This window comes from Panthera tigris, chromosome B2 (genome assembly GCF_018350195.1).
Source record: "Panthera tigris isolate Pti1 chromosome B2, P.tigris_Pti1_mat1.1, whole genome shotgun sequence".
NCBI lineage: Eukaryota > Metazoa > Chordata > Mammalia > Carnivora > Felidae > Panthera > Panthera tigris.
This window is the reverse complement of record NC_056664.1, coordinates 1,966,223-1,990,501: the sequence shown is the minus strand read 5'-3', so window position 1 is coordinate 1,990,501 and position 24,279 is coordinate 1,966,223. Positions and strand designations below refer to the sequence as shown.

At 46.9% G+C, this 24,279-nt stretch overlaps 3 protein-coding genes across 4 annotated transcripts in view; 2 read left to right on the top strand and 1 right to left on the bottom strand.

Moving 5' to 3' along the window:
• Window positions 1-2,831, bottom strand: part of ZKSCAN4 (zinc finger with KRAB and SCAN domains 4) — an 8,436-nt gene extending 5,605 nt beyond the window's left edge. The window contains exons 1-2 of the mRNA XM_042985430.1: window positions 2,406-2,831; window positions 740-887 (exon numbers count right to left, since the gene is read on the bottom strand). Of these exons, the coding sequence (XP_042841364.1) occupies window positions 740-887; window positions 2,406-2,831 (574 nt within the window). The remainder of the gene's footprint in view (window positions 1-739; window positions 888-2,405) is intronic.
• Window positions 2,817-24,279, top strand: ZSCAN26 (zinc finger and SCAN domain containing 26). Of its 2 annotated transcripts, none has more exons than XM_042985437.1 (4): window positions 2,817-2,882; window positions 18,752-19,231; window positions 19,554-19,671; window positions 22,952-24,279. In XM_042985437.1, the coding sequence occupies exons 2-4, from the start codon at window positions 18,812-18,814 to the stop codon at window positions 23,851-23,853; spliced, it is 1,440 nt and encodes a 479-aa protein (XP_042841371.1). In that variant the 5' UTR covers window positions 2,817-2,882; window positions 18,752-18,811; the 3' UTR covers window positions 23,854-24,279. The 2 variants fall into 2 exon arrangements, with proteins under 2 accessions (XP_042841371.1, XP_042841369.1); XM_042985435.1 differs by lacking the exon at window positions 2,817-2,882 and adding an exon at window positions 16,576-16,794.
• Window positions 7,992-9,576, top strand: NKAPL (NFKB activating protein like). The gene has a single exon (XM_007092727.2). The coding sequence runs from the start codon at window positions 8,113-8,115 to the stop codon at window positions 9,322-9,324; it is 1,212 nt and encodes a 403-aa protein (XP_007092789.2). The 5' UTR covers window positions 7,992-8,112; the 3' UTR covers window positions 9,325-9,576.

Here is a 24,279-nt window from a genome sequence, read left to right as displayed (position 1 = left end):
GTCATTAAGGGCTTTCTGCTTTGGTTTGGAAGAACTAGAGGTAAAATAAAGCTGGAACCAGAAGGCAGAAATGGGCATCTGCTTGTACAGAACTTGCTCAGCGTCCAGAAGAACCCGAGGTCTCCCTGGAGGAAGCAAACTTTACATGGAGCACAAAACAGCTGGTTTAGCTAGAGCCTGTGTTGGAAGTCAGGACTGCGTGTTGGCCGGCGTCTCAGTGCTGTGTGTCTTGGGACACGTTCAGGGCACGTGAGAAGACACCGCAGGACATACAGCCAGTCCTGTGGAGTAAATCCTGCTATTTTCATAAGAGACCCAGGGTTTAGACATTTATACTCTAATCCGCAGTAGTCCTGTAGTCTGTGGGATATTCCGACGGGCTTTACAGAGTCTGTTCGTTTTCTTCTTGGCACTTACCACTACTGGAAGCTGTACTGTTGTGTGTATGTGCTGTCTTCCCCACTAGAATGTAAACCCCAGTGCCACCAGGAAGGACTCCGTCTCACCAGCGGCCGGTCCTCAGCACCAACCACACTGGCTACCACGTAGGAGGCAGAATTACGTGTTACATGAATGGGGAACCGATTCTTTCCAAACCACCGTTTGAAATTTCCCTTTCAATCTCAAAGTGGAGTCCGTCAGTGATGGCCAAATAAAGTCGCGGTCAGCGCCCTATCAGATGATCTCAGTGAAGCTGGACGAAGTCTGCAGGTTCACGCGCCCAGAAGAGAACACTCACCTGTGCCTGGTAAGGCCCGTGATCCCAGAGATTCATGCTTGAGCAGAGCCCTCACCGGCTGGAACTGGGCACTCCGTGATCCGCGGGAAGGTGTCAGTGCTGCCATCTCGCAACAGACAAGCTCTTGGCCCTGGTCACCACCTGGGACCTAGAGGTTATTCATTCGTTTTCATTATTTGTCAGACATTTCTGGAGCACTTCCCATGTGCCTCACGGTTTCCAGGGCCACGAAAAACATTAACTCAGGTAACACAGACAACAACCTTGAGGTGGGTACCGTTACCGTGATCATTTCACCGATGAGGAAGCGAAGGCACACAGAGAGTAAGCAGTTTTCCCAAGGTCACCCAGCTTATAAGTGGCGGTGCTATAAGTGGCGGTGCTAGGATGGGCACTCGGGCAGAGGGACCCCAGAGCCCGTGCTCTTTGCCATTACCAGGTGCTCCCGCGTTGTATACGTCGTGCTTTTACAAAGACTTGGGAACCGGTGCTGGCTCTCAAAATATTCCTATCTTATCTGACAAGTGAGGGTAATAATTTCTCGTTTATAGGGTTTTGTTATTGGTTTTGAGAACCAAGAAAGATCACAGAATGTGAAATCACCTAACGCAGGACACACGGTCTATCCCCACTAAAAGGTGGCTTCCGTGCATTTATGGGAAAATTGCACTTGTCAAGTTACTTTCTCACGTGCAGCTCAGAACTCCCCACATCTTCTGTAATGACTGAGGAGGCTGAAGCTAAGAGACTTGAAACGCCTTCACTGTGAAGGGCTCCCGGGCAGTGGGCCCCAGTGCAGACCCGTACCTCCTGGTCAGTGGTTAGGAGGCTCTGGCTGCAGTCCCCTGAAGGAACATTAACTGGTGCACAGACGACACCACCTTAGAACAGACTGGCAAAGCAAGAAGAGGCGGGGAGATCAACCTGTTTTCCACCAGGGGTGTTCTCTAGCCTGGGGTCCTTGGACTCCTCCCATGTGGTCCATGAACTTGGGATAGGAAAGGAGTAGTTTTATTGTTACCAGCCTCTAAGGGAACGTGGCCTTTCCTTCTATTATAAATTGAAGCAGCAATCATGTGGCATAAGCCACGGCACTTCGCCACCAATAGAAATTGCAGATGTTCTGGGGCGCCTGGGTGGCTCAGTTCGAGCCCCGCATCGGGCTCTGTTCTGACACCTTAGAGCCTGGATGGAGGCTGCTTTGGATTCTGTGTCTCCCTCTCTCTCTCTGCCCCTTCCCTGCTCATGCTCTGTCTCTCTCAAAAATAAACACTTAAAATTTTTTAAAAAGAAAAATTGCAGATGTTTTCACACCACAGTACAGCACAACGAACAGTGTCAAAGTCACTCATGCTTCTAACGACTTTGAAACTGCACCCGGGCTATTGGGCCGGTGCCCAGGTCTTACTGATTAGTGCAACATTTTTAAAAAACGCACGCATAACGTTGTCACTAGTTTATTTAATGCTTTGCTGGGTGTATTTCAACATAATCGAGTTCTTCTGTGCTCCTTCATGTATCTAAAAATTCTGTTACGAGGAGGGGCCCAGGGACTCCACCCGAGTGGCAGGAGAGAGAGAGAGAGAGACGGGGAAGTTCCGATGTTGACGGCACGCCCCGCCCTGGGCCCCGAGACCTGGGTTAGAAACCGGGCTGGGGCCTCTACCTGCGGTGTCGGCGCCTCCAGCTGTCTCTGCAAGTGCTCCAGGAGCACCACCACCTCGTCCCCGCTCTCCGGGTGCTGTCCCCGCACCCAGGCCTGGAGCTCGGCGGGCAGGATGGCCAGGAACTGCTCCAGCACCAGCAGCTCCAGGATCTGCTCCTTGCTGTGTATATCCGGGCTCAGCCACTGGCGGCACAGCTCGCGGAGCCGGCGCAGCGCCTCGCGGGGCCCCTCGGCCTCAGGGTAGCGGAAGCCCCGGAAGCGCCGGCGCGAGCGCTCGGGGCCGGGGGCCGGGCTGCCGGGCGCGGCCGTGGGGACGTCCTCCTCCTCCTCCTCCACCTTCACGGTCAGGATGCCCGTCAGCAACCCCGGCCGCTCCTCCGCAGTGCCGGCATCCAAGGTCGCGCTCGCCTTCGACTCCCCGGCCATCCCGGACCTGGCGCTGGCGGACGGCTGCGCTTCTGGGGACGTAAGTCGTGCGTAAGTCACTCCTACGGCTTCCCGCGGCCGGAGCCGTCCTCAGCTCCCGCCCCGGGCCCCGCAGCCAGTCTCCACGCCGCCGGCCGGAATCCGCGGGCGCCCTCGGCGCGGGAGAGCGGGAGCGCGGGGCCGGAAGCCGGGCCGAGCCACTTCCTGGGCCCTCTGGGACGCGTCTCTTGGTGGCGGCCCGTTAACCCTTCGGCTCTCGGGCCGCCGCCGGCGAGACGGCGAGAGAGGACGGGGGGGCTGTGGTTTATGCTTGGCTGAAGCCGACGTCTCACGTTGCAGCGAACGCGGGCCCGCTGGGCCCTCAGGGTTCGGGCCTGAGGCTTTCCCCCGCGGCCGCGGACGTCACTGGGCCAGGCTGGGAGAGCAGCGGCTGCACCTGAGCCTGACCAGCTCCGCCTCTCCTGCGAGGCCTGCCGGCGGGAAGACCCTCCCCGCCTCTGACTTCGTCCTCACTTCCATGCATCCTTAACACCTTGTCCGCGTGAACCGCCACCAGCGCCATTGGGATCCTTCCTGCAAAAGCAACCCGAGATCCCCAACGGCCCCCACCAGTTACCACTTTCCACTTTCTGTGGCCTCCCCTCGGGCAGCCAGGCTTGTGCTGCTCCCTGCTTCCAGCCACTCCCGTGTCTTTGGTGGCCAGGGGACCCTGTTCACTCCTGGTCGCTGTCTTCTTGTTCCTTCCAGTTCCCATTCACACTCTAGCACAGTGAAAGCTACACACTCTCAAGCCACATTACCTGGGCTCCTAATCCTGGCTTTATTTACCACTTACTAGCTGAGTGACCGCAGTTAACTATATAACCTCTCTGTGCCTGACTTTCTGAATCTATAACTGAGGATAGTAATAGTAGATAGGGATGTGAGCAGTGGGTGAGGTTTTTTATGTAAAGCTCTTAGAATAATGGCTAACCTGTAATAAGCTAGGCCTACCCTAAAACGGTAGGAAGCCCTGAGATTCCTTTGAGCCAAAGGAGGCTAGATTTTAAGCCAGAAGTGACAGCAGTTATTTTGCTGGACTGAGATGTCAGTGAGTCTGCTTTCTACTCAGAATGTAAGTTTGGTAGATGTTTTTTAAGTGAAAAAATATGGTAGTACCTTCCTGAGTTTTAATTCCTCAGTCTATCTCTTCTATTAATCTCCTGGCCTGGGCGTGATTACCCGGTGGGCACACTCAGCTACCTCCACCCCTGCCCAGTCCTAGGGTCTGGCAGCTGCTCACCCCCGGGGCCCCTGGTACTCAAGGGCAGCAGGTGCAACCACTTCTCCAGTCTTACATTGGTTCCTGTGTAGACTGGGGTGCGCATTTGAAAGTAAATGCCTTATGCCTTTTGCTGTCAACTCTTAAAAAAGCCGTGTGCCAGTGGACCCCTGCAGTTCAAACCCATGTTGTTCAAGGGTCAGCTGTTCTTCATTTAGTCAATTTGCTCCTGCCTTTATCAGGGTAAGAAACATAGGTTGTAGTCATAATACAAGTGTTTGTTTCCTCTTTCCAACATAGATTTCAGTAATCTGGAGCATAGCCATGAGATAACTCCTGTAAAAACACTGTAAAATGTAAATCAGAGCACTGTGTGGATGTGCAAATATGAGTAGCTGGAGGGGACTGTCAGGTCATGTAAGTGTCATTAGTGAATGACTGCTTTTGTTGCTTGGTGAGTAAAGGTGACCCGCATATTTGTAAAGGCCATAAGCAAATGTAATTTGGAGGGATGTTTAATTCCAGCTTGTTCTCAGAGTTCTATATAACTTGTGTGTTGGGAATTTCTTAGTAATAAGTATAGATGGTGACAAACTAATGTTATGTGCTTACTGCTGAGATACCATAAGAATTATATTCCACCCCTGTGATCTGCCAAACAGAATTACCCTAAATCTAATCATGAGGACATTATCAGATAAATTCAAACTGTCGGACATTTTACAAAACAATCACCCCGGACTCAGCAAAACTGTGTCAAGTAATACTTAAAAAGTGGATGTAGAAGTGTAGGTAGAGAAACTATTCTAGATTAAACAGACTAATAAGTAATCACAATCAAATGCATTTAAGGAAACTTGACTGAATTTTAATCCCATTTTAAAGACATTATTGAGGGGTGCTTGGGTGGCTTGGTCGGTTAAGCGTCTCACTTCGGCTCAGGTTATGATCTCCCGGTTTGTGGGTTGAAGCCCCACAGTGGGGCTGGAGCCTGCTTTGGATTCTGTGTCTCAGACTCTGTGCCCTCCCCCATTTGTGCTCTGTTGGCTCTCTTTCTCTCAAAAATAAAAAAACATCAAAAAAATTTAAAGACATTATTGGAACAATTGAGGAATTTTGAACATATCCTGCTTATTAGATAACACTACCTAATATTTAATGATAATATTAAATTTCTTTAGAATAATGATGGCATTGTGGTTGTGAAGGAGAATTGTCCTTCTTAGACATTGATTAGTGGAGTATTTATGGGTGAAGCATCATAATGTCTAACTTTCAGTGAGTAAGAAACACAATCTTAACAATTAGTGAATCTAGGTAAAGGATATGCCGGTGTTTAACTTTTCTGTAGGTTTGAAAGTTTTTTTTTAATATTTGGGGGAAATTTATGTAAAACAATTTTGAGAAATTTTGAGAAAGATCTTTCAATACATTTCTGTGCTCTATCTGAATGGATATTTGCTCATCTATAAGTAAAATTAAGAAAATAAGAGACTCTCACCACCAAAAGTTATGGTAGGCATTTATTTTTATTCCTATTGTCATATTTTTTACACCACTGCTTTCTCTACTAAATCAGAGGTCAACAAACTACTGCCTACAGACCAAATTGTTCCCCTGCCTGTTTTGTATGGCCTTAGCAAGAAATTTTATATTTTTAAATTATAGGGGAAAAATCAGAAGAAGAATAAAAGTTTGTGATATGTGAAAATTAAAGAAATTCAAATTTCAGTGTCTATAAGGAGTTTTATTAGAACACATTCATGTTCATTTACATATTGTCTATAGCTGCTTTCACTCTACAGTGGTAGAACTGCAATTCAGCAAAATATTATTCCTCAAAAAAAATTTTTATACTCTTAGGGTGCCTGGGTGGCTCAGTCAGTTAAGTGTCCAACTTCAGATCAGGTCATGATCTCACAGTTGGAGAGTTTGAGCCCCGTGTCAGGCTCTGTGCTGACAGCCTAGCGCCTCCTTTGGATTCTGTCTGTCTGTCTCTCTCTCTCAGTCCCTCCTCTGCTTATGCTCTGTCTCTCTCTGTCTCTCAAAAATAAGTAAGTGTTAAAAGTTTTGGGGGGCGCCTGGGTAGCTCAGTCAGTTGAACATCCAACTTCAGCTCGGGTCATGATCACACAGTTTGTGGGTTCGAGTCCCGCATCACACTCTGTGCTGATAGCTTGCAGCCTGGAGCCTGCTTCAGATTCTGTGTCTCCCTCTCTCTGCCCCTCCCCCGCTCACACTCTGTCTCCCTCTCTCTCTCTCTCTCAAAAATAAATAAACATTAAAAATATTTTTAAAAATTTATTCTTCCCGTTAGAAGACCTGTGTTACAAAAATGTATTTAATTATGTATTTTAACAAAATTAACTTTTATTCAGTTTCTAATCAAATACTATAATACTTTATTTTCTTTCATTAAAAAACGTAAGTATTTACAATTTTATCAGTTTGGGAAGACAAACAGAATAAAAATGGAGAAAAGTGATCAAAAGACAAATTCAATGATAGAATAAATATAGCCTATTTAAATGCCTGCCTGGCCCTGTTGGCTGCTGCCGGAGTGAATTCTCAGCCTCAGAATTAGCATAGTTCAAAATCTCCTTCAGCTTCAAAATGTCCAAGGGAGAGATTTTGGTGACTTCAAAGAAGATCTGGTGAGAATACTTGGAATGCAGAGTCTCCAGCTTATTGCAAGGACACAAAATCAGCAGGATGTTCAACTGGTTGATCAAGGGGTGAAGATCAGAGGTCTTGTAGCCACCGTAATACTCAATGGTAGGAGCCCAGTGTCTGAACTTTTTCACGTAGACGGCCAGGAGGAAGGAGTCAGCAGCTAGCTTGGAAGGGCTTTCCAGGATATAGTCCTATTCCTGCAGTCATCTCACAGATGAAGGGGCACGGGGTCAATGCCTTCCTGCTGGCATGGAGATACCTAGTATATCTGCACAGGAAGTGATAGGCGATGGGAATACTGATATCAAGTTTGAGAGTTTGCGGTTTGCCAACTTCCATGCATCTTGCTCATAAATATATAAAAATCTAATTTTATCCTATTCGATTTAATTTCCCACTTCACTGTTTAGAGTCTTAGCATCAGGAAAGCACTTATACCTAAATTCTGATTTAGTTTTTGTCACTTTCCAAGTCTGTTAAATAACTGAGGTCAACTTAACTACAGACAACCAAGGTGATGGTAATGCCTATGTACCTTTTAAGCTAAGAGGGAAATGATCTTGCATGAAATGCTAGCCATTTCAGACAGTGAACACAGTGTATGCATAAACTGGTTCCCAACCACAAAATTCCTGAAGAAATTAACCAAATTAGGAGACATCTACAAGACTGGGTTGGATGCTTCCCTGCATTTCAAGGGTAGAAACGTCTGTGAATTTTAAGAATTAAAATCATGCCTCTGGTCTTCACTTGGCTCAGAGGCTGAGCTTAAACTTTTTGATTCCAAAAGTTCTGGTGCTTGCTTCCAGTAGGAACAAGTGGGATTTTGAAGTCAATAAACGTGCTTCCGCCATGAAACTGGTGGACAGGTTCCTTTCTAAGGGATCAACAAAAGGAGCACGGGAAGTAAGGGGCTCCCATCAAGGGGTGACGATAAAGAGGACGAGGGGAGCATGGAGACTTGAAGGGTATCAAGATGGTGAAAGGCGAATACCCAGGAGGAGTAGGAGACGTTTGAACAGTATAAGGGTCACTGGCGCAAATTCCTCTATTTGCGTCCCCGAGGGCCAAGGGCAGCGCAGGCAAATCGGAACCACGAGGGGAGCGGCGCATCTCCACCAAACGCCCCAGAGAAACCTTACGGCCTGACGCCTTCCGCCCTCGCCCGCGCGCCACGCCTTCGCCTACCAACCCACCGGAAGCGGAAGCCTTGCGGGCACCGTTGCTGACGCGCCTGCGTGGGCACCGTTGCTGTGGCGCCTGCGTGGGCGGGAAGTGCCGGCCGTACGCAGTCTCCGTGGCCACTGCTCGGCGTTGGCCGTTTGGTTGCCGGTGGAGGCGTGGCTCATGGCCCCGGTGTCCCAGTCCCGCTATCCCGAGGACGCCGCCGGCTCTCGGAGGCGGCGACGCAGCTCTGTGGGGAGCCCGCCGTCCGCGCTGGCCAGACGCTTCCCTTGTGGAGGCCGCTCCCGCTCTCACTCCCGCGGCCGCGAGGGCCTCAGGCCTTCGTGGGGGGTGTCGGGCGTTGGCGACCCGAGTCCGCTGGGCCGATCTGAGTCTCGGGCACAGCCTTCGGGGCCCCGCAACTACGCGTTCTCGTCCTCTTCCGTCCACTCTGGCGGATACCGCTTCCATCACCACCACTATGCGGGCGACCTGCAGTGGGCCAAAGAGTATGAGAAGGAGAAGGAGGAGAGCTATCGTCAGAGGTGGCTGAAAGAGAGAGAGAGGATTGGGGAGCTGGGAGCTCCTGGGGTGTGGGGCCTCTCTCCAAAGTTTCCTGAGCCGGATTCTGATGAACATACCCCAGGGGAGGATGAAGAGGTAAAGAGTCAGGAGACCAGCAGTTCAGATTCCAACTCCGAAGAAAAGGGGCACACCAGTCGTTCAAAAAGCAAGAAAAAAAGAAAGAAAAAGTCTAAAACGAAACATAGGAAACATTCTGATAATAGTGATAGTAATTCAGACTCCGACATTAATTCTAGTTCTGATGATAAAAAGAGCGCCAAAAAAGCCAAGAAGAAGGAAAAGAAGAAGAAACACAGGGCAAAAAGAACCAAGAAAAAGAAGAATAAGAAGACTAAGAAAGAATCCAGTGACTCAAGCTTTAAAGATTCAGAAGGGGAGTTGCCAGAAGATACCTGGATTGAGCAGTCAAAGATTACAGATACCATGGATCTAATAGGTCCAGAAGCACCTGTAATACATATCTCTCAAGATGAGAAACCTTTGAACTATGGCCATGCTCTGCTCCCAGGTGAAGGTGCAGCAATGGCTGAATATGTGAAAGCTGGAAAGCGAATCCCACGAAGAGGTGAAATTGGGCTGACAAGTGAAGAGATTGCTTCATTTGAATGCTCCGGTTATGTCATGAGTGGTAGCAGGCATCGTAGAATGGAGGCTGTACGACTGCGTAAGGAGAACCAGATCTACAGTGCTGATGAGAAGAGAGCTCTTGCATCCTTTAACCAAGAAGAAAGACGAAAGAGAGAGAATAAGATTCTAGCCAGTTTCCGAGAGATGGTGTACAGAAAGACAAGAGGGAAAGATGACAAGTAAGGACTTTGTGTTGTACAGTGGGACTTTAACAACAATTTTATGTAATCAAAACAATATGAAAAGACTTAACAGTGCTACTGTATCTATGATGTTAGAAAGTCCTTCAAGAAAAAGCTGCTGAGATCTGTATTTTTAACTTAATATGTGCACATAGTTTAAAAAATATTCAAATGCTATAGTAGAAGTTAATAAAAGGTCTTTCACCCTAGTCGCTAATTCTTCTCCCCAAAGAAATCTTTTTGATGTCTTTTATGTCTGTTCATAAGTTCCGTGTCTATGCAAGCATATTTCAGGATAAAGGCTGGAGATATTAACCTGAAGGTTATTTTCCCTGTTGCTCTGATTTCTCTCTCTCTTGAAGGGCCTTATGGAGCCCTTCATTTGCCCCAAGGAAGACCAGAAGAACCCCAGAAAGAAGAGAGGATTCAATTGAATGTAGACTTCTGGTTGCAATTAACAGCTGGTGTTAAAAAGTAAAGATTTACTGGCTCATGAAATTGCAAAGTCCTCCAGGAGAATGGGTGTCCTGTGTGGCTTTATGCGACTTTGGCTTTCTTCTTCATCATGGGTCATTTTCCTCCTGAGGCTAGTTTCCCTTAAATAACAAAAAGGCTGCCAAAGGTCCTGGATTTGATTATATACTTCCTGGTCCACCTCTGAAGAAAGAACATTTCTGTCTTGGCATTCCAAATAAGAATCCTGAGATTCACCCTAATTGGATTAGCTTAAATTACATGCCTACTCTCAAAAAAATGTACTGTTGCCATGGAAATAGGCCCACTCCTGGAGCTATAGGTATAGTCAGTTTATAGGCTACATACATGGGGAAGAACTGGAAGGCAGATAGGCAACGAAAAAAATGCCAAATATAGTTGTGAATGATTTTTAAAAACCAATACATGTGCTGAAAGCCAAAATTTTGCTGAAGCTTGGTTTTGAATATTGGGGAATAGCTGATTGGAGGGGACATAGGGTTTATCCATAAAATAGATACAAAGAAGAAAAGATGAAGGTCCATGGTGCTTGGGTCTTCCAAAGAGTGGATTAGCTGCCACCTTAGACTAAGAGGACAAGGAAAGAAATGAGAAGGTATAAAGAAGAATGCAGTTGGTGGAGCTCATGGAAAGGAGATCAGGAGGGACCTCATGGACAACAGAGTTGACATTGAGAACCTGGCTAGCACCAGTACTGGAGAAGACTTTAGAGTGAGCTCCACTCATGGTCTATCATAAACCTTTGTTTTTATCCAGTGACATCTGCCTGAATTTTAAGATTTCATTTCATCACTAGGCAAACTACCTCATTTGAAAAGGGGCCCTGTGGTGCACCTGGGTGGTTCAGTTCAGTTAGCATCCATTCCACCTCTTGATTTCAGCTCAGGTCATGATCCCAGGACTTGGGCCCCATGTCAGCCCCATGTCAGGCTTGGGATTCTCTCTCCCTCTCTTTCTGCCCCTCTCCCTGGCTCATGCACTATCTCTTAAGAAGGAGGGGAAGTAGAAGCGAGGAGAAGGAGAAGAAAAAAAGAGTAAACTCCCTTTTCAAGGCTCAAGACCCTACTAAGCCCCACAGAACTGAAGGTGAAGGGGTTCTAGAATCTCACAGGCAGTGTGATGCGGAAGGGCACTTTCGTCCTAGTAGATGACATTGACGCTGGACCACACTACCTCGAGAATTTCCCCAAAGAGGGTTGGGCAACACTACTAAAAACCAGTGTTACATATGTATATTTCTATTTTTAGAAACAAACCATACAGCATTACATGCATGGACTTAACACCTTGCATTTTTCACTTAATATATCTTGGAGATGTTGTAATCAGTGCATATAAATCTACCTTATTCTTTTTAATTAATGACTTCATAATATATTGAATGAAAGGACCATATTTTATTGGATGTTTAAGATGTTTCCTATATTTTGCAATTACACAGTAGTGTAGTGAAAATCTTTGTGGATATGGCCACCTAGAAGTAGAGTTCTTGGATCAAAAGGAAAATATTTATTAAGTGCTTTTCTTTTTTTAAATGTGTATAGTGTCTTCTTTTTTTAAGTTACTTATTTTTTTTGAGAGAGAGCACTGGGGCGGGGCGGAGACAATCCCATGCAGGCTTTGTGCTGTCAGTGCAGAGCCTGATGCAAGGCTTGAACTCATGAACTTTTGAGATCATGACCTGAGCTGAAACCAAGAGTTAGATGCCTAACCGTCTGAGCCACGCAGGTACCCCTAATAGGTGCTTTTTATATACTAGGGACTATGCTGGCTGTAAACCAGAGGGCAAATTAAGTTTGATCTTTGCCATCACAGAATTTTACATCCTACTGGAGGAGACAGGCCTTTAAAAAACTAACAGACAATATGTATTAATTGCAGTATGCTGTGAAGAAAATAAAGGACTAGAGACAGTAATTGGGGGACATTTTTGAAGGAGTGTTCAGGAGGGGCACCTGGGTGACTCAGTCGGTTGGGCGTCGGACTTCGGCTCAGGTCATGTTCTCACGGTTCGTGGTTCCAGCCCCGCGTTGGGCTCTGTGCTGACAGCTCAGAGTCTGGAGCCTGCTTCCAATTCTGTCTCCCTCTCTCTGGCCCTCCCCCACTCACGCTCTGTCTCACTCTCTCTCTCAAAAATAAATAAACATTTTTAAAAAAAATTTTAAAAAGGGTGTTCAGGAAAAGTTTAAGAATGTCACATCTAAGTTCTATGTGTTTTTACATTTTAATAGGATTGCAACATTGCTTTCCAAATAAAATTTACCAGTTCTCACACCTATATCATCAACAATATTGTACTTCTAAACCTTTTGATCTTTGCCAATCTGATGGGTGAAAAGTGACATTTTATTTTTTTATGTTCATTTAAGAGCAAAGTTGAGCATCTTTTCATATATATATATATATATACACATATATATATATATACACATGTATATATACATGTATATATACGTATATATATGAGTCCTATAATTTTTTTGGTGTGTGTGTGTGAAGTACTCACATAGGCTTTGTCCATTTTCCTACTGGCTTGTTGGTCTTTTCTTATTAATCATAAGAATTCTTCAAATAATAAATTATCTCTCTCTCACATGTCTTGGAAATATTTCCCCTCTTGTCTGCCTTCTGAATAGCTTTTCTGGGAAACACTTGATCATATTGTTCTTTAAGGCCCAAAGATTCCCTAATACTAGCCAATTAAATATCTTTGTCTTTTTCACTTGGCAGAAAGATGCAGCTGAGGAGCTGTGCCTTCTGAGAAGGCAAGGCAGAATTAGAGGGTTTTGCCAAAATGATAAAATACACACAATGCAACACACAGTGCAATGCTCACAGCAGAGTTCCCATGACAGTATTCCGTGCCGTCAGTAGGATTGACTTGCTGGTTTATGTTGTTATTAGGGTCCTGCCAATATATCTGCCTTAAAACAAGACTGTGAGATTTATAATTTGATTACAGATCATGTTGTCTCAGGGGAGCTAATAAAAGGCAGTAGAACTTTTTTTCCTTTTTAAGTAGTTTTGCCCAGAGTACATGGTTATGGGTTGTGGAATAGAAGAAAAACAGAACAACAAAAAATTTGTGTCATATTTAGGCTTCAAAAACCATCAGAATCATTGTTTACTAAACTCTACTCAAGGAGGCAGTTGAACAGATCAAATAGCTTGAATTAACCACCAGAGTTACACTGAGGGTTTTTATTATTATTATTATTATTATTATTATTATTATTATTACTTTATTTAAGAGAGAGAGTAAGGGGAGAGGGGCAGAGGGAGAGAGAGGAAGAATCTTTTTTTTTTAATTTTTTTTAACGTTTATTTATTTTTTCGAGACAGAGAGAGACAGAGCATGAACAGGGAAGGGGCAGAGAGAGAGGGAGACACAGAATCTGAAGCAGGCTCCAGGCTCTGAGCTGTCAGCACAGAGCCCAACGCGGGGCTCGAACTCACAGACCGTGAGATCATGACCTGAGCCGAAGTCGGACGCTTAACCGACTGAGCCACCCAGGCGCCCCGGAGAGGGAGAATCTTAAGCGGGCTCCAGATCAACCTGAAGTCCGACTTGGGGATCAATCCCATGACCCTGGGATCATGACCTGAGCTGAAATCAAGAGTCAGATGCTCACCCAACTGAGCCACCCAGGCACCCCTACACTTAGTTTTATTCAGTACTGAGAAACAGCCCAAGAAAGCAAATTAGATTGGCTACTGCTGTTTAATTACAATCCATAAATTTTGTGAGACATCGTTAATTTTACCATGAGCCATTATTTTATGACTTTGGGGGATTATGTAAAATAGTGTTTCACGAGATATAAAAACTCCTCCACTGGAATAAGGGGTTCTAATGAGGATTTCGCGGTAGATTTTCTCCTTTTCTTCACCTTCTCCTTCTTCTTTAGCACAAGAGGAGATATTTTCTACCTATAGCTATAAGCAACTTAGGGAGTAAGAAATTATTAATTTGGCAAATAGCTGTCTTTTTATTCTTAACAAATTCAGGGGCATTTTTATGAGAATCCTTGTAAGATTTCACAGTCTTGAGGGAGGGTGTTTTTTTTTGAGATGTATATGGTTTTGGCATATAAAGGTAGTATCCATCTATTCCTATTTTATTAGGAGCTTCCCCTTTTAATCAGAAATGCATGTCAAATTTTATTAAATGACTTATTAGCATTTAGGGATCATAGGATTTTTCTTTATTTGCCTATTAATAAGATGGTTTAAAGTTATAGATCTCCAGGCGCCTGGGTGGCTCAGTCTGTTAAGTGTCCAACTTTGGCACAGGTCACAATCTTGAGGTTCATGGCTTCAAACTCTGTGTCAGGCTCTTAGTTATCAGTGCGGAGCCAGCTTTGATTCCTCTGTCTCCCTCTCTCTCTGCCTCTCCCCGACTCTCTCTCTTGAGCATGTGCGCTCTCTCTCTGTCTCTCAAAAATAAATACACGTTGAAAAGAATTATAGATTTCCTAATATTAAACTATGAATTAAATTTATTGGACTCATTTGTAGGTTTTTGGTCGTTTGTACCACTCACTGGTCACATAATTTTCTATTTAAAATTCAGAATAATGATGGGGCACTTCGGTGGCTCAGTTGGTTAAACATCTGACTCTTGATTTTAGCAAGCCCTGCGTCAGGCTCCTCGTTGGCAGCACAGAACCTGCTTGGGATTCTCCTCTCCCTCTCTCTCCCTGTTCGCACTCTCCCTCTCCCAAAATAAATAAATAAACTTTAAAAATTTCATAATAATAATATCTTGCCGTACAGGTGGAAGCAGAGAGAAATGCAGAAAGCATCATTACAAAAAGATAACTGCTAATCTTATGCTATAGCATGGTAGCATGACTTGTAACGCAATTGTGCCTCTAGTGATCATATAGAAAAGGAAACTTATTTTGAATATCTTAAGAATGGACCTGATGAAAACATACAGACCACCATTTTGTTTACAAAAATAAGGATAATTCTGGGGGTGCCTGGGTGGCTCAGTTGGTTGGGCGTCCGACTTCAGCTCAGGTCACGATCTCGCGGTCCGTGAGTTCGAGCCCCGTGTTGGGCTCTGTGCTGACAGCTCACAGCCTGTAGCCTGCTTCATATTCTCTGTCTCCCCCTCTCTCTGCCCCTCCCCTGCTCATGCTCTCTGTCTCAAAAACAAATAGTAACATTAAAAAAAAAAACACTAAGGATAATTCTGGAAAATGAAAATCTCAAATATGAAAATTGATTTTTGTTATTAGCAACATGTAGACTATCCTGGTAAAAGTAGCATTTTTATTTATTCTCATCTACATCTACCCCTTCCAAAAGATACAGACTACTTAAAAATGCGCACCTTGAATTTTGTAAAAATACTTTGTTAACCTGCATTACTGGTTTTGATTTTCGTGGGATATCCAATACAATGCCAATAATCCGAGCCTTGATACTATGAGTGACATTTAAGAAGCCAGCCATCGTAGGGAGTTTGAAAGGGGCAGTAAATGAGTTAAGATCTTTACTTCCTTTTTTAAAACTTTTATTTATTTATTTATTTGTTTATTTATTTATTTATTTATTTGAGAGAATACGAGAGGGGGAGGGGCAGAGAGACAGAGGGAGAGAGAGAATCACAAGTAGGCTCCATGCTGCCAGCACAGAGCGTGACATGGGACTTGATCCCACAAACCGTGAGATCATGATCTGAGCTGAAATCAAGAGCTGGGCTCTCAAGTGACTGAGCCACCCAGGCACTCCTATTTACTTCCTTTTTAAATTAAATTTTATAGTTATCCCTTACATAAAATTTGTGTAAAATATATAAGCCCTTCTTTAGAAAGAGAGAAAATCAGACATGAGTTTTCTGTTCAAGAAAAAATGTTAAGTTCTAATTAGTAAAATATTTGCATTCATTGGATTTGTTTGCCTTAGGAAGTTTTAAAGTGAACATGTTTCATTGCTACTTTAAAAGATACTTCCAAGCTTCTGGCACCCAAGGAGGAAAGGGTAACTCTCCTTGTCACAATGAAACGTGTTTTTTTTTTTTTTTCTTTTGTTGTGATCATTTCAATGCTGAAGACACTGAATAAATTACCTGTCATAAAACAATGATTAGTCTGATATTTAATGATTTTTCAAAACTATTAACTAATTAATCAGACGTTTGTTTAGATTTTTTAAAGGACTTATCTCATTCAAAGACTCTAAATACAGTTTTTGGTAAAATGAACAAGAGGGAATATTCTGTATTCTTCTGTAGAATTTTTGGTAAAGTGATATCTAATGCTTTTTCCCCTGAAGCCTACATTCATTGCAAAGTATTGTAGATTATCCTTTACATAATAGACTGAAATTTCATTACCTTAAATATTCCAGTCCAAATACATTTTCATTGTTCAATTTAATCTTCAGATCTTTGCTACTATGAAAAAAGGGGAAAAACCCCATGCGTTGACTTTTTTTTTGGCCATTGTGTTTAACGACTATTTAAATCGGGGAGAAATGGAAAAGTATGTGACCGTGTTTAATTTATGAAGCAGCAAAGTGGAAACGACGGCTCGTCAGGGAAACACTGAACTGGGCTAGCCTGTTTTTATGTGAAGGAAATTAAGTCCGGCTTAAAAAAGAGAAAAGCTCGCGAGCGCACCTGCACGCCGCGGTAGGGCGGGTTGAGCCGGACACCATCGAGCCGCGGTCCTCCGCGTGCCTAGAGCGGAAGCGACGTCGCGCTGGGGAGCGGGTGTTGGCGCTCGGCGCGTAGCGCAGACGGGGCCGAGCGAGCGTGGCTGCGCCTGCTCGTCAGCTGTCGGTTGCGTAGTGTCAGTGCTGGGGCTCGGGAGGGCCTGCGGCCGAGACTGGGGGGCAGTGGGGCCCCGGGTGCAGGGAAACGCTCGGCGACGAAGGAGCCGGGCGGGAGATGTCCGCTGAACGGGGCACAGCGTCGGCTGCACAGGCGTCGTCCCCTGAGCGCAGTATTAAATCCCTATCGAAGGTAAGCCTCGGAGGCTGATACTGGAGCAGAAACCTGGAGGACATGGTGAGACCGATGTGGCCTTTGGGGGACGAGCTTTCAGGCAGAGGGAACCGCCTGCTTGACGCACCGGAGGAGTAGCCAGGCCACCAGGCCACCGTGGGCGGGGCTCAGTGTGCGGGGTGGTGTGGAGGTTTTGGGGGGCATCTGTAGTTGGGGACTCACGATGAGATGAGACCCGAGGGGCTCTTGAACCAGAGAAGTGGTCAGTAGCGGCCAGATTGCTGACCTACCTGGAAGGTGGAGCCAGCAGGCTTTGCTGTTGGAGCGGATGTGCATTGTGAGAAAGAAGGCAACGATCAGTCCAAGGGTTTGGCCTGCGGCTGCAAGAGCTACTGAAGGAAAGATCTGGGCTTGAGCTTTGGGACCTTGTGTCAGTTATTTAGCTGTCCGTGTCCCGGTACCTTGCTCTGTACAGTGAAATTTGCACTCGTGCACTCGTGTCTTGATGCAGTTGTGTGAGGATTAGATGCATAACTTTTGTAAAGTACATACAACAGTTATGGGGCGCCTGGGTGGCTCAGCCGGTTAAGCGTCTGACTTCGGCTCAGGTCACGATCTCGCGGTTCGTAAGTTCAAGCCCCGCGTCAGGCTCTATGCTGACAGCTCAGAGGCTGGAGCCTGCTTCGGATTCTGTGTCTCCCTCTCTCTCTGCCCCTCCTCTGCTCATGCTCTGTCTCTGTCTGTCCCCAAAATAAATAAAACATTAAAAAATTAAAAAAAGTACATGCAACAGTTGTGCTGGCTTATTGTTTCATTATGCTGAGACATGAAGGGTGTGTGGGCACAAATGAGAAAATTGGACGATGAGGAGTGTTCCAGGAAGGAGTAAGACGTGGGAGGACCCAGGAACAGGAGATCATTGAAAGTCTGAGGAAATGAAAGTTCACTAGTCATAAGAAAATTTAAATTTTTTTTTTTTTTTTTTTTTTTTTTTTTTGAGAGAGAAAGAGACTGAATTCAAGCGGTGGAGGGGCAGAGAGAGAAGGAGACACAGAATCCGAAGCAGGCTCCAGGCTCTGAGCTGTCAGCACAGAGCGAGAAGTGGGGCTCGAGCCCACAGACTGGGGAATCATGACCTAAGCCAAAGTCGGACACTTAACCGACTGAGCCACCCAGGTGCTCTGGATTTGACTTTTTGTATCTTAGGTCCATTTTTTGACCAAAAGAAAAAAACATATATGTATGTATTAGCTGGGACTTACCATGCACACATCCTGGACTATATAACAGCAAGCTGTATTTGGAGCCTAACTGGGTTTTATAGCTCTTTTTAAAACCCAGGAGCCATTTTCACAATTCATTTAGATGTCTGTGTAATCCAGAACAATACTTTTTATTTTTGTGAAATCGACTGTTTTGAGGAGTCCGTGTCTTTTTTTGATAAGCTTCCTTTGGGATTTATCAGAAAGTCTCCTCATTATTAGATTCATGTTAAATATTTAGTGAAAATGCTGCATAAGTGATAAGGCAGAAGGTCAGTAGTTGTCTGTTGTTGTTGCCAGGCTTGATCATTTGATTAGGTTTGTGGCTGCCAGACATCTCCATTTATTTCCCTTTGTAATTAATACACAGTTAGCATGATGATTCTTTTGAGACCGTGAGAATGCCCTTTTACCCAGTTCTTTTGCCCAGTGCCTTTGCCCATGTGGTCCTGGATTCAGTTGGTTATTTCGTCAAGCTGCAAAATGGTGGTTTTTCAGATGTGCTATTCCTGCTCTGTCAGCCGGCAATCTTCTGTAGAACAGAGTTTTCTCATTCTGTATGTGTGTTCCATTTTTAGGAATGGTTGTTTCAGAGAAAGAAAATTTGATAGCGATTGTTGCAAATGTATAAGCCCAACCAAGGCGTGTTGCTGTTGTTATTATTGTTCCTACTACTGTTATTGTTTCCGTGATTCTTGGTTTTACATTTTCAGGAGGAGACCATCAAAAGGAAGTTTTCTGAAGCAGAGAGAGCAAACACGCTGACACTGGGGATGGCGACAGCACCGCTTGGCGCCCGTTCCCCAGCTCCTCTGAATCTGAAGAAGGAGGTGCTTCGGACCACGAAGGGGGATCCCCACTCTACTGGGGAACAGGGAGTCCGGCTGCCGGGAGACGGCACAGGCCCGGGGCAGGAGCCGTTGTGCAGACAGTTCAGGCAGTTGCGCTATGAGGAGACCACAGGGCCCCGGGAGGCGCTGCGCCGGCTCCGCGAGCTGTGCCGCCGGTGGCTGCGGCCCGAGACGCACAGCAAGGAGCAGATCCTGGAGCTGCTGGTGCTGGAGCAGTTCCTGGCCATCCTGCCCGCCGAGCTCCAGGCTCGGGTGCGGGAGCACCACCCGGAGAGCGGGGACGCGGTGGTGGTGGTTCTGGAGGATTTGCAGCCAGAGCTTGGAGACGCAGGAAAGCAGGCGGTGAGGACCAGATGTGCCCTTTTGCAGGAAAGCAGGAGTTGGGACCTGGGGCCGGAGGCGAGGGCATGAGCTGGGCACCCGGGGACGGCCTGCGGAGCTCCTGTTCGGGTTCTTTCCAGTCCGGTGCTCAGAGCCATTGGCTCGTCCCACGGTGTCACCTGCTGTCCCCTGGGAGGGACCGGCCGTGCTGCTTCCCCAGCCTCTTCTTTGTCCCCTGGGCTTTCTCCTTCTTCTTCTCACGTGGGAGTGTCTCTCTGAACAGCGCTTTCCTCCTCAGCCCACAGGTCCCTAACTGTCCCTGCATGTCCCCGCATGTCCCTAGGACCCAGGCCAGGCTGAAGAGCAGACGATGCTGGCGGGGGCGGCAGCCCCGGTGGAAGCAGTGCGGGGGCGGCGCGCCCAGCCGGAGCGCGAAGTTCTGGAGCCTGAAGGAGACAAGGGTAAGAAGCAGCTGCATCTCGGGGCGGGAGAGAGGGGGGCATCGGCGTCCCTTCCGAGGCCCCGCTGTCGTGTTTGTCTTGAGGTGGCTCTGTCGAGGTGCGGTGTCCACGTGGTGGAGTCCACTCTGGGAGTTTGGTCCGTTTGTCTCCTCAGGCAGGAAGGCAGTCCGTGACGCAGTCACTGCCACAGTCAGGACTGGAGGACTCTCGTCGCCCCACATTTCCCCCCATCCCTTCCGTGGTGTTTGTGTTCAGCCGAAACAGGACTTCTGCCCTGGCCTTCTCCTTCCCTCCTTCGCTGCGGGGGTGAATAAAGAAAGGATGGCTGGTTTCTCACCCAGCCCGTGCTCCATTGCTCATTTTTTCTTGTCTCCTTCAAATTACTGTATGATTATCACTTTTATTTCCAGATGTCACCTAGGTTAGTTTTTACTCTGTTGTCTTCGTCATTGAAATCCGCCTTTCGTGTTTCTGTTGCTTACATTTCTCCCCCTCTGTCCGGCCTTACAATCCTGCTTCCTGCTACTTGTGTCATCTCAGTGCTTCGCTGGGATTCTTACCTCCTGCTCCTTCTCCATCATTTACTCTGTTAGATTCATTAACGCTCTTCCCGTCCCTAAAACCCTTCAGTGAGCTGACTTATGCTATTTTTTCTACATGTTTTTTTTATCATTTGAAAAATTCCATGATCAAAAGGAAGAAATAAAACCAAGAAGAAACCTACCACCTGCAGTGACGTCCAGCAGGCAGTGAGAGAGGCCTCCCTGGCAGTGGTGTCTACTGCCTTCTCAGCCTCACATCTATGAGCGTGACCTTACCAGTTTGCTTGAGACTTTTAGCACTGACGGTTCCATGTCCTGGGAAACCCCTGAGTCCGTTCCCCTATGGCCCCCTCACACCACGGGTCGCCTTAGTCCAGATGAATCAGGACGGTCCGTCCCCCTGTGGTCCCATCACACCACGGGTCCCCTTAGTCCTGAAGGAATGAGGATGGTCTGTCCCCCCGTGGCCCCATCACACTGCATGTCCCCTGAGTCCGGGACAAATCAGGACTGTCCTTCCCCCTGTGACCCTATCACACCGTGGGTCCCCTTCATGCTGAGCTACATTCTGTTTCCCATTTGCTCCTTGCTGTTTGTCTCCTCTGAGTTTCTCCTGCCACGTTTCTTCTGTCTGGAGTAATTTGTCCTCGCTTTCCCTAATTCGTACTCCTCCTTCAGGGCCTTAGACTTCCCTTTCTCAACCTTCCCAAGGTCCCCCAAACCTGGATGGCTTTTCTGTGGAAAAGGACCTGTGTTCCTAGAGCTCCAAGATTTCTCCCATTTGACCACGTCGTATTGTTGCTGGTTCATGTCTTTTTTTCTCCTGCCAGAAAAGGGCAGGACATTGTTTTGTTTCCTGAGTCTGCTGTGGCTCCTGGGTCGAACAGACCCTCAGTAAATGTTTGATGAATGGCTGATTGTGATTCTAAACCTTCTTTTACCTTCTTTCCACCTCCCCTGTTCAATTTCTGAGTCTGTTCAAAGGTCCGCCTAATGGAAATTTGCTGAGCAAAGTAGCTGAAAGAGAGGGGCCTGACTTTTGTGAACAGCCTTGCGGAAATGAATTTAGGCCCTGTCATCCATGATGGGCACTATTTGAAATGCAACAAGTAAATGCAGTCACAGTAGATCCTTGACGCTGTTCCTTGCCCTCTGGGTCTGTTGAAAAATGCTATTTTACACTCAAAGTTCAAGTTATTTTCTGGTTTCAAGACATTCCCCTCTTTTTAGTGCTTATGTCATTATATCATGGCTGGTAAAGGATCGCTCTCGTCTTCCTGTAACCCCTCCCTCCCCTGTGGGCGGCCTCCCTCCTGCAGAGGGCCTACACACACAAAGTGGCTTGTCCCGCTGAATCTTCCTGACCCACAGGGGACCCACGGTCTCTGGCGGCTCCTTGCCAGTCGTCCGCATTACACGGACTCTCGCATGCTCTCACCTTACGCTGCCTGCTGCTTTCTGTGGCTCACACCGATGAGCTCTCATTGGCTGGTTATTCGTGCTGCTTACAATGGCTCCTGCCTGTCGTTCTCGCTTTGCGTCTTTGTTCTCACTCCTGTCCTCTTCACCCGCCTGTGCCTGCGGGCCTGAGCTTAGGTGTTATCGGCAGACATTGCGTACGGTCTTTCACGTACCAGAAACGTGAGCTAATTATCCCAGCACCGAGGTCCCCTGTCTTGTTGAACTGCACAGGAAGGCAGCTGCTGCTGTCCAAGGGTATCGGGAAAGCCCAAGACACTTTTGTCAACTTCATGTCACCTGCAAGGTCTTGTGGTCCAGTGGTTTTGATTCACTGGAGGACACTGAGCCCAGAGGGTTTAAATCACCTTTCTAAGATTACACAGCTAAGCAGTGATACAGTGGGCATTGTGTCCACGTTTCTTCATTTCCGGTGCTTTCCCTTATGAGCCCCAAGGTCCTCAGTTGACCTCACTTTAAAAAAAATTTTTTTTAAATGTTTATTTATTTTTGAGAGAGAGAGGGGGAGGGAGAGAGACCGTGAGCAGGGAGGGGCGGAGAGAGGGAGACCCAGAATCTGAAGCAGGCTCCAGGCTCTGAGCTGTCAGCACAAAGCTCGATGCGGGGTTCGAACTCATGAACCGCGAGATCATGACCTGAGCTGAAGTTGGACGCTCAACCAACTGAGCCACCCAGGTGCCCTGACCTCATTTTTTTATACTCCAGCTGACAAGCCATTTTGAAGAATGTATAGGCAGGCCTTTTAAGACGGTTTCCTTGTTTGCTAACTGTGTGCTGTGTATATCACATATAAAGTTCAAACCAATGGGGATAAGCTGCCTCCTACCACAATCCCCATCCTCCCCCGAGCAGCCACTGTTAATAGTTTCTTGTGTCCCCTTGCACGTATGTCCTGTTCAGACACACACAACCACAGCATTTGTACCAGCACACACGGCTTGATTTAAATTTATTCCTCCTAGGGGCGCCTGGGTGGCTCAGTTGGTTGGGCGTCCGACTTCGGCTCAGGTCAAGATCTCGTGGTCCGTGAGTTCGAGCCCCGCGTCGGGCTCTGTGCTGACAGCTCAGAGCCTGGAGCCCGTTTCAGATTCTGTGTCTCCCTCTCTCTCTGACCTTCCCCCATTCATGCTCTGTCTCTCTCTGTCTCAAAAATGAATAAACGTTAAAAAAAAAAATTTAAATTTATTCCTCCTAAATGCAGGTTCCTTTCCCAAAGCATCAAAACCCAAGTAATTGGTGATATATGTTTAATGTTTCAGGTGAGAAGACCAGGGTTGAGAACGGGAAGGTATTTGCAGAGACAGACTCTTGTGGAGGAGTGGGATCAACCAGGAAAGTATCTGAACCCGTAGAGCCTCGTTCTGAGGAATCTCACTTGGAAAGGCAGCGGGTCGAGCCCAAGGAGAAGCCCGAGTATAAGTGCTCAGAATGTGGGGAGGGCTTCACCCGCCCCTCGGACCTGGTCACACACGAAGGCGTGCACACGCGAGGGAAGCTCTGTGAGTCTGCGGCACGTCACGGTACTGGTCTCATTGGACGTCAGAAAATCCGCTCTCGAGAGAAAGGTCATCAGTGTCACGAGTGTGGGAAAGCCTTTCAGAGGAGTTCACACCTTGTCAGACACCAGAAAATCCATCTTGGCGAGAAGCCTTACCAGTGCAAAGAGTGCGGGAAGGTCTTTAGCCAGAACACAGGCCTCTTGGAACACTTCCGGATCCACACTGGAGAGAAGCCTTACCTGTGCATCCACTGTGGGAAGACCTTCCGACGCAGCTCCCACCTCAACCGACACCAGAGAATCCACAGTCAGGAGGAGCCCTGTGAGTGCCAGGAGTGTGGGAAAACCTTCAGCCAGGCCCTTCTCCTCACCCACCACCAGAGGACCCACAGCCACTCCGGAAGCCATCGCTGTAATGAGTGTGGGAAAGCCTTCAGTCTGACTTCAGACCTCATTCGACACCATAGGATTCACACCGGAGAGAAGCCGTTCAAGTGTGACGTTTGCCAGAAAGCCTTCCGCCTAAACTCCCACCTGGCTCAGCACGTGAGGATCCACAAAGAAGAAAAGCCCTATGAGTGTAACAAATGCGGAGAAGCCTTCAGGCAGAGGTCGGGGCTTTTTCAGCATCAGAGATATCACCACAAAGACAGTATGGCTTGACGGGGCGTCCTCTCTGCGGAGACCATCACAGACAGGATGTCGACAAGCAAACAGCACGTCAGGAAGAGTCACTGCGGCCAATTCTAGCCTCACAGAACTCACTGGGGGGGGGGGGGGTGCACACGGGAGGCTGTGCACATCCACTTGTGCTCAGCCTTGGCCCATAGAGATCTGACCCTAGAGGGTACCGTGGGAACAAGAGCATTCTTTACTGCAGGACTTCTCTGAGCCTTTAACGTGGTAAACGCTTGATTGTGCATCTCCAGGTGGTAGAGAGCCTCATGATTGAGTTAGGGCTTTGAAGTCAGCAGCAAGTCACATATCCACAGATTTATAGGCTTAAACGGAACAAGAGCAGGTTGATAATTTTACATCTGGTGCAGCAACAATGCCTGTAAAATAAAACTAATGACATTTGGAAATATA

What these genes read in the sequence shown, in the direction of transcription:
- NKAPL (XM_007092727.2), top strand. Translation starts at nt 8,113, where the DNA reads ATGGCCCCGGTGTCCCAGTCCCGCTATCCCGAGGACGCCGCCGGCTCT.
- ZSCAN26 (XM_042985435.1), top strand. Translation starts at nt 16,720, where the DNA reads ATGTCCGCTGAACGGGGCACAGCGTCGGCTGCACAGGCGTCGTCCCCT. An exon ending in GAGACGCAGGAAAGCAGGCG is followed by an intron (nt 19,232 to 19,553) that starts GTGAGGACCAGA and finishes GCATGTCCCTAG; the next exon opens with GACCCAGGCCAGGCTGAAGA. An exon ending in GGAGCCTGAAGGAGACAAGG is followed by an intron (nt 19,672 to 22,951) that starts GTAAGAAGCAGC and finishes TTAATGTTTCAG; the next exon opens with GTGAGAAGACCAGGGTTGAG.